The 11043-nt window shown below is 47.9% G+C and overlaps 2 protein-coding genes across 2 annotated transcripts in view; one reads left to right on the top strand and one right to left on the bottom strand.

Annotated features, from left to right (window-relative positions):
• The window catches only part of FZD5 (frizzled class receptor 5), a 4758-nt gene extending 455 nt beyond the window's left edge, over positions 1-4303 (top strand). Inside the window, exon 2 of the mRNA XM_019553512.1 lies at positions 6-4303. Coding sequence (XP_019409057.1) covers positions 6-1601 — 1596 coding nt within the window. The 3' untranslated portion in view covers positions 1602-4303. The remainder of the gene's footprint in view (positions 1-5) is intronic.
• Positions 4304-8532: 4229 nt separating this feature from the next.
• CCNYL1 (cyclin Y like 1) overlaps positions 8533-11043 on the bottom strand; it is a 56303-nt gene continuing 53792 nt past the window's right edge. Inside the window, exon 11 of the mRNA XM_019553511.1 lies at positions 8533-10333. Coding sequence (XP_019409056.1) covers positions 10217-10333 — 117 coding nt within the window. The 3' untranslated portion in view covers positions 8533-10216. The remainder of the gene's footprint in view (positions 10334-11043) is intronic.

Raw genomic sequence — 11043 nt, 5'->3', positions numbered from 1 at the left:
CCAAGGCGCCGGTGTGCCAGGAGATCACGGTGCCCATGTGCAAGGGCATCGGCTACAACCTGACCTACATGCCCAACCAGTTCAACCACGACACGCAGGACGAGGCGGGGCTGGAGGTGCACCAGTTCTGGCCGCTGGTGGAGATCCAGTGCTCGCCGGACCTGCGCTTCTTCCTGTGCAGCGTCTACACGCCCATCTGCCTGCCGGACTACAGCAAGCCGCTGCCGCCCTGCCGCTCCGTGTGCGAGCGCGCCAAGGCGGGCTGCTCGCCGCTCATGCGGCAGTACGGCTTCGCCTGGCCCGAGCGCATGAGCTGCGAGCGCCTGCCCGTGCTGGGCGACTCGGAGGCGCTGTGCATGGGCTACAACCGCAGCGAGGCCACCACGCTGCCGCCCTTCTTCGCGCAGCCCACGCCGCCCGAGCCGGCGCTGCCCGCGCCCTGCGCCCGCGCCTGCCGCTGCCGGGAGCCCTTCGTGCCCATCGCGCCCGAGTCGCACCCGCTCTACAACCGCGCCCGAGCCGGGCAGGTGCCCAACTGCGCCGTGCCCTGCTTCCAGCCCTACTTCAGCGCCGACGAGCGCACCTTCGCCGCCTTCTGGATCGGGCTCTGGGCCATCCTCTGCTTCCTCTCCACCGCCGCCACCGTGGCCACCTTCCTCATCGACATGGAGCGCTTCCAGTACCCCGAGCGCCCCATCATCTTCCTGTCCGCCTGCTACCTGCTGGTGTCGGCCGGCTACCTGGTGCGCCTGGTGGCCGGGCACGCCCGCGTGGCCTGCAGCGCCGACTCGCGCCATGTGCAGTACGAGACCACGGGCCCCGCGCTCTGCACGCTGGTCTTCCTGCTCGTCTACTTCTTCGGCATGGCCAGCTCCATCTGGTGGGTCATCCTCTCGCTCACCTGGTTCCTGGCGGCCGGCATGAAGTGGGGCAATGAGGCCATCGCCAGCTACTCGCCCTACTTCCACCTGGCCGCCTGGCTGCTGCCCAGCGCCAAGGCCATCGCCGTGCTGGCGCTGGGCTCGGTGGACGGCGACCCGGTGGCCGGCATCTGCTACGTGGGCAACCAGAGCGTGGACAACCTGCGCGGCTTCGTGCTGGCGCCCCTCGTGCTTTACCTGCTCACCGGCAGCCTCTTCCTGTTGGCCGGCTTCGTGTCGCTCTTCCGCATCCGCAGCGTGATCAAGCAGCAGGGCGGCGCCACCAAGACGCACAAGCTGGAGAAGCTCATGATCCGCATTGGTGTCTTCAGCCTGCTCTACACTGTGCCCGCCGCTGCCGTCGTGGCCTGCCACGTCTACGAGCAGCACTCGCGGGAGCGCTGGGAGCGTGCCCACGCCTGCGCCTGCCCCGGCGAGCCGCCTCCCGCCAAGCCTGACTATGCTGTCTTCATGCTCAAGTACTTCATGGGCCTGGCTGTGGGCATCACGTCCGGTGTCTGGATCTGGTCGGGGAAGACTCTGGAGTCCTGGCGTCGCTTCTCGGGCCAGTGTTGCCGCAGCACCAAGCCCAGTGGGGCGGCCCTGGACAGCACGGTGCTGGCAGCCAGGGCGGGCGCTGCTGCTGCCTACCACAAGCAGGTGCCCTTGTCACACGTGTGAGCCGCTGGCATTGGGGCACCCACTGCTCGGCAAGGCCGGGAGGGCAGGAGCGGGGCAGGCAGCGCGGCGGGGTCTGCCCAGGGCTGCACGCTCCTTTCTCCTCGGGGTTGCCTGTCTCCCCAGCCCTGGCTGCCTCCTGCCAGTGGCAATCCCTCTGGGCCGCTCGCTCCCCTCCCCACAGTGGGAGCGCCTCACTCTTGAGCACCCACCTTGACCGCCCCACAGGCTATGCTGGGGTGTCCCAGAGGCAGCCGGGGGAGCCTGGCCTGTGCATGTGGCTGAGGGACAGGAGGCCTGCAAGGCTTTTTCTGTGCGGGCACTAGCCTGAGGGGGAGCAGGGCTGGTAGGCTTTTACTTTAGCCAGGTTGGTTCTTGTTTTGCACCTCCCCCAGCCACGCTGCTGTCGCAGGGGTGGTAGCACCACTCTTCCCCCCTGCAGGCACTTCCCCTCCCTGAGAGACATTAGCTGTGCTCACAGACGCTCTTGGCCTGTAGCCGCCACTGCCCTGCCTTTGGACTGACGCAGCTAACTACCTCTCTCAGCCCTGGCCCCCATCAGAGCTGTGCTCCTGCTGCCCACATCGTTGTTGGGTTTTTTGCCCCTGCTCCCAGCTCTCTCCTTCGGGCTCATCTGGGATCTCACAGCTTCCCAAAGGGCTGGTTGTGCTAGCAGGGACCCACCCAGGAAGGGGCAGTCTGGCAGCTCCATCCTGCACTCCCTGGAAGTGGAAAGGCAGCTGGGGAGATGAATGGGATTTGTCATTTTCTCTCCAGTCTGGGGAAGGGAGGAAAAGTCTGAACAGGAGGGGAAGGGAGGGCAGAGCAGGGTGGGAGTGCAGAGGTTACACGCCCTCTTTGCTGTAGAAGACAGGTCCGCAGGGAACGCACAGGGTGACTCAGGAGGAAAGGAGCGGAAGGGATCTGTAAAGCCCAAGGCAAAGCAGCAGGACATAAATGCATGGGACCGCTTTCCTGGGCCTGGCCGTGGCTGCTTTCCTGCACCTGCGAAGTCTGTGCTGTGGGCTGCTGCAGCACTCCCCCTCCAGCATCCCAGGACAGCACTATTTCTCCTCCTCTTGAACCTCCTTGTTTTGCAGTGGCCAGCATCTCTCACTACCCAGGGTAAATGCTGAAGAGACTTAGCTGAGGCTGCTACCTGGCTGGGAGCACTCAGTCCCTGGTGGCCAGTGTTGGCAGCCAGAGGCTGTTTACAAGTTATGAGGCTGCAGGTTATATGCGCGCCTTGCATAAGAGGGGGTATATCACTTGCCTACATGGCACAGCATCAAGTGTTACAGTAATAACCAAGCAAATACAGCAAGCAGTTTGTGGGTGGGTCATTTGCCAGAGAGATGCATGCAATACTGGCCGCACTGCACGCAGGCAAGCTCTGCATGTGGGGACCTGTCAAAGTAGTGTCCTTTCTTAAACTACAACTCTGTGTAGAGGCCTTTTCACTTTTGTGCCCAACAAAAGGAGCTGTGGCAAGGGGGCAAAAGCTCATAAAAAGCTAGGGTCTCTCTCCATCCTCAACCTGTGCATATCCCCTCAGAACTCAGTTTAGGTCTGTCTACACTACCTCAGGTGATCACCCCAACACGGGACAGAGAGCCACTGCTTGGGCAACCCCTCCCAAAGGGACTGCAGAACTTAAAAGCTGCCCCCTCACTTTGAGGAAAAAAGCAGGGGAGGTGAACCATGGCAGCAGTACCCAAAAGAGCTCCAGGCCTTGTTTGTGGGTGTGTGCATGCACACAAATGAGAAAGTAGGAACAGGCAGGCAGGCAACTTAGCTCACCGCCCTTGTCATCTGCTCTTCAGTAACAGGCTCCTAGTAGCTTTGTGACAGACTTCATTTAGTCCAGCATGCTATATAGTATTTCTCCCTGGATGAACTTCACCAGGCTCTGTTACAAACTGTATATAGTTGTAGTATTGGATCCATTTTGTAAATAGGACAGATTTTGTGAACTTTGATACGGGTTTGGTACTGGTGTAGTCAATGAGGCAGCTTTGGCACAGATCCACTAAGCAGTAGAGTCGTGTAGTCCAGGGCGTTAAATAACGTTATACTGACTGCATCCCCCTCCAGGAATACTCATCTCTCTTTAGTGCCTTTTGTAGATACAGTTCAGCACACCTCATGCAATAAATGAACAAACCCATGTCAAAAGTTCTCTCTTTCTCCCACTCTTTCCATGTGTGTATATAATTGACCCTGTCTAACCTTTAAAAACCCATCATCAGCTACAAACTGCCAACTCTACTGGGGGGCTGTGGAGGGAAACAAGTATGATTTCAGCTGTGGTCCAATGACAGGTTGGTAGTGCAGGCAGTCAAAAAAGCCCAAACCCTGCATTTGGGGCTGGAGTCTAGGTTCCTCAGAATTGGAGCCTGTCACACCACAAACCACCACAACAGAAAAGGAAGTGGAAAAGTGCAGCTATTTTGTGCCCTGTATAATAGCATAGGCAAGGTGTTGAGTCCTCAGCTACTTCTAGTGCTGACACTGCTCAACTTTTTAAAAAAACAAACAAATAACTATGTATTATATTTTGTGAACAGTTGAAGAAAATGAAATTTTATTCAAAGAAAAAGTATGAAGATTAGTTATTTATGAGAAAACAAAGAAATGTCTATTTTTGTTTGTCTCTTTGTTCCTAATCCTGGTAGAACAAAATAAAAATAAGGGAGGAAATGAGACCAATCTGGCTGAATGTGTGTTTTCTCTTTCCTACTGCTTTCCCTACACTGCCGGGAGTAGCTGTAAGTCTATTAGAAAGGGCCGGTTAGCTGCATCTACATGTTCATTCATGCACTGTAATTACAGGACATAAGGTAGTACCTGTAATTACAGGTACTACCATAATGCACCATAATTGGTGCTACTGTGCATTAGTGCCAGAGCACTTTTTTTGGTGATGCTAATGTGCAGTTGACTATTATTCTACTGTGCATTAGCACAGGGTTTGCCTACTGTGCTAATACATAGTTGAATTAGTCTACTCAGCTTGTAGATGCACCCTCCATGTAGAATATGGGCGCATTGCTTAGTTGAGTGGGTCCCTGTTTCCAAGCTCAAGGCACTGCATATTCCCCAGAAGGAAACAAGAAGTGGTACAGATCCTTGCAGGAAAAGTATAATAGAAACAGGCCATGGGGAAACTCAGGGCTGGTCTGATTAAAAAAAACAAAAACCATTTTTAAGTAATAGTAAGTAGAACAGAAGCTACTGTGAAGCAAATCCATGGCCCTGGGCTTGCATCTGTAACTGCACCTATAGAATGAAGGAGGCTGATGTGCAAAAATCACAGTCCACTGTTAGTACATGGGCCCTAAAACAATTTGGAGCAGGCTCGCCTTATCACTGGGCGAAGAGCTGCAGAACAGTCCTCTGATACTTACCAGCCTGACATCTCTCAGGCAACTGGGTTAGGGTACTCTGTGGTCTCAGGCCCATTCCTGATTTGCTGTATGGCTTCTTGGCAGCTTACAGATACAAAGCCTGAACATTTTCCAAACCTTGAAGGGAGCTTCAAATATTCCAAAAGATTCAAAGTATGAAACTACCCCAGCATGTGGGAAACACTTTAAATAGGGAGGCAAGGCATTAAAACTTACTCACTTGTGATTATCTAGATCCATCGAGCAGGTGCCTACACGTTTAACAAGTTGGCAAGATTTATCTAGGACAAAAAGTAGAACCAACAGAACAGACACACTGACCCAACATGGTTCTGGGGCCCCAGCCCACAGTTACCCATCCTCCTATGGCTCACTGGCAAGGAGTCAATCCTATCATGTGCCAAGAGCCACTCCCACTGGGGATAGAGGGCAAGCAGCACCTCTCAGGACAGGGTCTTTTATAATATAGGAAGTGACAGTGTGCCCTTGGTTCCTTTTAAATGCTAGCTTTCTGCATGAAAGGTGAGGATTAGAACAGTTCCCCTGCTCAGGGCTTGGAGGTCTCAAGCTGTTCACACAGCATTAGAGCCTGTATTAAGACTGAAAAGTCTCCAGGTGCCAAGAGCTGGACCCAGAGTTAGTCACCAGCATGGAAACTGCTTCTTGTAAGTAGTAAGGTGCTGATCATATGGGGTAGACAGTCCCACCCCACTGTACTGTATTGGAAAGTTCTGTGCCACGATTAAGTGATCCCTGTTTGCCACTGTGTATCCCACCCATCACCGTATTTATTCAGGCTCGTTTCAGCAAATTGCTTTCTTCCCTTCTCTTGCATTGCACCAGTCACAGACAGGACTTGAGAACTGTCATGACCCATGCTGTATATAATAGCAGCTGCTTTAGACAGCCCTGCTTGGCATGGGTTGGTTGTGTCCCCATTTTCTAAAGAGTAAACATATTGCACTTGAGCTCCCCCCTCAGTTGCATTTCTGTCCAGAAATGCCTACTTGGTTCTTAACATTCCTATTCTCACCCAGAAAAGATGCACTTTAAGAATGGAGTAAATGTCAAGATCATGTCCCTTTACCTGCAAAAGCCACTTTTAAAGTAGTTCTCATACGGAATGGCCTTAGAAACTAAACAGTTCTTTGTATACACAGGAAAAAACTGTACTTGTAGCAAGTTTGTGCCCTCTGGATTCAACTAGCATCATATCAATGAATGGTTGGCATGGTACTGATCTCCACCCCACACCACCTACTTGTGGACAGGTGTTGTGTTTACTCTAGATAGCCTGCAATGAGGCAAGCACATACCTGGGCAGCTTGCTGCCCGCTAAAGACTGCTGCCATAGCTAGGACTAGAAGTTGACTCATAGCGCATCTTGTTACAAATCAAAGTATACAACTGTTGATTTCAGCATTTAGTTAAACTTTACCCAGTGCACGTTACAGCCTGCAAAAGAGGTAAGGAAAGATAAACTTGTCTTTTCAGGAACAGTAACATTTAGAAACAGAGGGTATTTCCAAACCATGGCTTTGAATAAAATTTCCTTTCAAGTCTCCTGTTTGGAAACAAAAGTAGTTGCTATTCATCATCTAAGGAGTAATGAATGATGAGAAAGGACCCATTTTTGGGCACACCTAGAGGAAGCACATGGAAGACATTCTCCTGAAGTACATACCAAGCAGGGCTCTTGTACCCTTTCAATGGATGCAACATCATTTTTACCTTTTTGTTATTTTACATTAAAGATACAAAAAAATAAACAAACCGGTTCTCAAGAGCAGATTTCTAGTTTTGCCTTTCTTGTTTCTGGGTGGAAGGAGGCACCACTGAACAGGAACCAAATTCCTACTTAAGGTGCGTCAGTGTCTTTAGTTTCTTCCTATTATTTAACTGTTGAATTGATCAAAATGCCTTAAGATGCTCTGGCTGCAGCCTTGTTACAGCATCATCCTACTTCTCCCATTAACCACAGAATATTCTTATAAAAAGTAGGCTGGGAAATCTATCCCAGGCCATTATACATTGGGAAGCAACATAAAGATCACACCTTATTTCCATTTCAACTGTTCTTGGTAACCTTTAAAATACCAAAATATCCAGCAATGGGTCAGGAGATCCCATCATCTGAAATACGGTTGTCTCTCTGGCTAAATGAAAGAGACTGGAATGCTCAGTTGAAACGGATGCAGAGAAACTGCTGAAAGAAAAAAGTTGTATAAGCTTGTACCATCTCTCTTATGACACTGAATTCACACACAAGATAATTTTTACAGAACCAAATTGCACCTGCAGTGCTTGGTTACTAAGGCCCAAAGGAAACATGGCAGAATTTTGGGTGGGGGAGCAGACAGGGATGTCTACAATACGGCAAATACCGTTAACCAACCTGAGCAATGCTTTCAAGTTGGCTAAAGATAGTAATGCACTGATAAACCATTTCATTATGAAGGTAACAAACTCTTTTAGCATTTTAATCTTTTGTCTGTTTTGTCACAAAATGGGTCTCAGACGTGATACAATGTTGCAGCACTGCATACTGCATTGCTTTAAGCAGCAATTCTTGGTACCTCAGATGCCCTAGATCACAGTACTTCCTGATGTTAATCAGCTTTGGTAAGTCTGATACATTCCTAAGCTTCTTATAGGCAACTACACTAGCTGAACACCGGCAACAGTTGGTAGCACATCCTCTATGAAAGCAGGTTCAGATCACTTCAGATCAGGTTCTCTTGTGATTTTACAAGTAGAAGCACAGTCCAGGCTGTCAAAAAGTCATGTACCTACAAGCAGAATTATGAAATACTTAACATGACTATTCCGGTTTCCATTATTTTATCCGGCAAAGAGGTGAATGACTGCCACAGGTGGTCCTTTTCTTATAAAACACCAGAAGCTTCATGAAAGCTATATATCAATCAGCAAAATAAGCAGCCCAGGAAAAGAACATTGATAGTCACCTCACATAAACCAGAAAGTTCAAAACCAGGCTGCAGGGTATTAGCCAACAGCCAGAGACTTGTAAGAAATGGGTTACAGTTCACTCAGTCAGGGATTTAAAGATACAGAAACTAACTTTGTTCCAAAGTAGATTCATAAAGGGAACTAGCACAACACCGTGCATTGAAATCGCCTCTAAAAAGAATGAGTAAATTTAAGTGCAAGGGAACATTACCAGTCCTGATCAGTTGTTTGAACAGTTTTGTTCAGATTTTAGATCGAAATAAAATCTGGAATCACAGAAGTGTCCATTTAAAGTAATACTCTTCCTTCAGCTCACACGCCCCCCCCAGTACACAAAGCTGTTCAAGGTCTCCAAATAATACTCTTTATTGGCTACTAAGACATATTTGAAGATAAACCTGGTAAAAATGACAATGCTAATCAGCTGCAACTGGGGATGGATTAGAACAAACCACTAAGATTTAGTAAGATTCCAAAGTACCCAATTCCTGTTCTCAAACTTGCTTAGAAAGCATTTTGAGAAATCATGTAAAACAGTACAGAACACACTAACTCCCTTTAACTTTAATTAAAATAGAGTTTATTAGCTTTTCTTTTAATATAAACATGAGAAAGAAAAACCACCTGAAGATGTAGCATTATTTTCAAAATTGAATTATGATCAATACCTGAAGCTCCAAGTTCCATCAATCGGGGGCCAGGGACTGGTAGATTTGCAAACTTCAGAATACTATGTGTTACATTTAAATAGTTTGAGTGCTGCCAAATTGACTGTTACACTCATGAGCCCCTTACTCTCAAAGGCATATGGGCTTGGTATTAAGCATAGCTTTCTCAACCCTGGCTGGAAGTGAGGTGGCACAAATGTGCCATACTGAGTGAGATTTGTTCCTAGGACAAAATGCCTAGAATCAGTTTACATCCAGGAGGGGAAGGTATACTAGGATTTATAACAGGAAGAGCTTATTAATACTTATTCTGTTTAGAGTTCAGAATTTCAAAGCTTGAAAGTAAACTCCACCCCAAATTCTCAGTGAAAGTGTCAACTCAATTCTGAAGAGCAGCAGAGTTGCACAAACTAAAGTTCACTTCTCAAAAAAAATGTGATAAGATACGCATTTGGGTTTTGTGTAAGTAATGTGAAAGAAATCTTATTACTAAATTGAAAATAGCTGTCTACCCCTGTCAGTCAATTCAAGATCCTCAAAACTCACTACCGTCACATCATGAATGCAAACCCCTGCCTGGAAGCCGAAGTCAAGGGGAGCACAAGCAGATGCACGATGTGTCTCACTTGTCAACCTTGTAAGAATCTGTAGTGAAATTCAGAGGTGCATGCAGTATACCGTCTATTCGTTACTGGCTTGCTAAACTGTTTGGGACAATGCCACAGTTTCCAATTAAAACAAAAAACAAAAACAAAAAAACCCTCTCATTCAGATCTTCAAAAAAACCTAACCAAACTGCGTATCTTTCAGAGCAATAACAAAAGTATTAGAAAGTGAGAAGCACCATAGTTCACAAGAAATGCAGCATGGACCCTATGTATTTTAAACAATCAATATGTAAAAAACATTTCTCTGCTCCCAAGCCAAACATTCACAATTCTTTGACAATCTCTCCTGGAGCAATACTAGTGGTGCAGTTAGACCTGCATCTTGCTCAGTGGCTTCTTGGCTTAGAACTGATCTCCAATAGCAGAAGCAGCTTTTTAGTAGCAAAATCAGGGGAAACCCTTGGACACTGATCTTCGCCACAGTTCCAGCTCCAGAGTGGCTGTATACTTTATTAGAGTCCCAGGTATGTATTTGTTTTTCTTTGTTAGCACCACATCAGCCTTGAAAGGCAAATGCAGTGGTGTTCTGGACAACAGGAGAAAAGGGAAGAACGTTGTAACTATCGTCACGTGGTTAGTGTTTAAATTCTAAAATTTAAAACTACTCGTTATTAAAAATTCATAGTTCACAGCTATAGGCCTACACAGTAAGCAAACATCTGTGGGGGAAGGGAAGCTTGTTTTTGCACCTCTGGATACATTAAAAGGAGGAGAGCATTGATATGACCAGGTCCCATCTGCTGCATGGAATACACTCTTCAAGCCCTGGAGTCCCTTGGCTAGTTTTACCCCTCCTCCCATTGCTGGAAGACACCATCACTGCTGGCTTGTATGCATGGAGTGGTGGTATTCCTCATTTAATGTGGATGCTGGCTTCACGGTGCTGCACTCTTTTCTCCCTCTCCTCAGGAGAGGATGGCATTAGAACGGCGAATACCAACTAAATTATCAGCACTGAAAGATCGTCTCATAGCAGCTTTTGACAAGTCTTTGTATTTGTCCTCACACAGTCTGGAGATAGCCTGGAAGACATTCAAATACCAAATAAATGCACAAATAAGAAGCAGGTAGCATAAGAGTAATGTTGTAGCCGAGACAGTCCAGAAATTACAAGAGAGGCAAGGATATCTTAGGGTCATCTCTTTTATTGTACATAAAACTATGTACATAGCTGGTCCAATAAAAGAGATCACCCTAAGAAATCCTTGCCTCTCAAAATTGGCAGTGCTCGGGTATTAGAAAGCTCATACAGTGACAAAGCTCTTGACTAAGCAGTTGCTATGCCCCAGGTATGCCAACAGGAACTTTAAATTGAGGTAAAATAATTAAGGGCCTTCTACAGCAAGACAGCATCTCTTAGATCTCTTCCCCACCTTTTACAAGCATCAGTTTTAGTCGCAGGAGTTCGAGACTTTTAAAGACTGTGCACCCTCTAAACAACTTCAATCTTATGCTTGCCTCTTCACAATCTAATGGAAACCTTGAATCCAGCTCAAGTGTATTCACAATTGCATCTAAACAGATGGGCCTGGTCTACAGGTTTCTAATACCAAAGTGCAAACTACAAGACCATGTGCGTAAGGCCCAGGACAAAAAGGTTAAGAGGTCATTGCTCTTTCAGTCCGGCACAACTGCCTGGGACCAGGAGAGACAGAACAGAAATTGGAACTTTAATAGGATTTCTGTTTTTGCTGCCAGGATGCCAGTCAATTTTTGGTTGAAGTTATGAACT

Source organism: Crocodylus porosus, unplaced genomic scaffold (assembly GCF_001723895.1).
Source record: "Crocodylus porosus isolate Cpor-Errol unplaced genomic scaffold, CroPor_comp1, whole genome shotgun sequence".
In the NCBI taxonomy this organism is placed as follows: domain Eukaryota; kingdom Metazoa; phylum Chordata; order Crocodylia; family Crocodylidae; genus Crocodylus; species Crocodylus porosus.
This window is presented reverse-complemented; position numbering and strand designations above follow the sequence as displayed.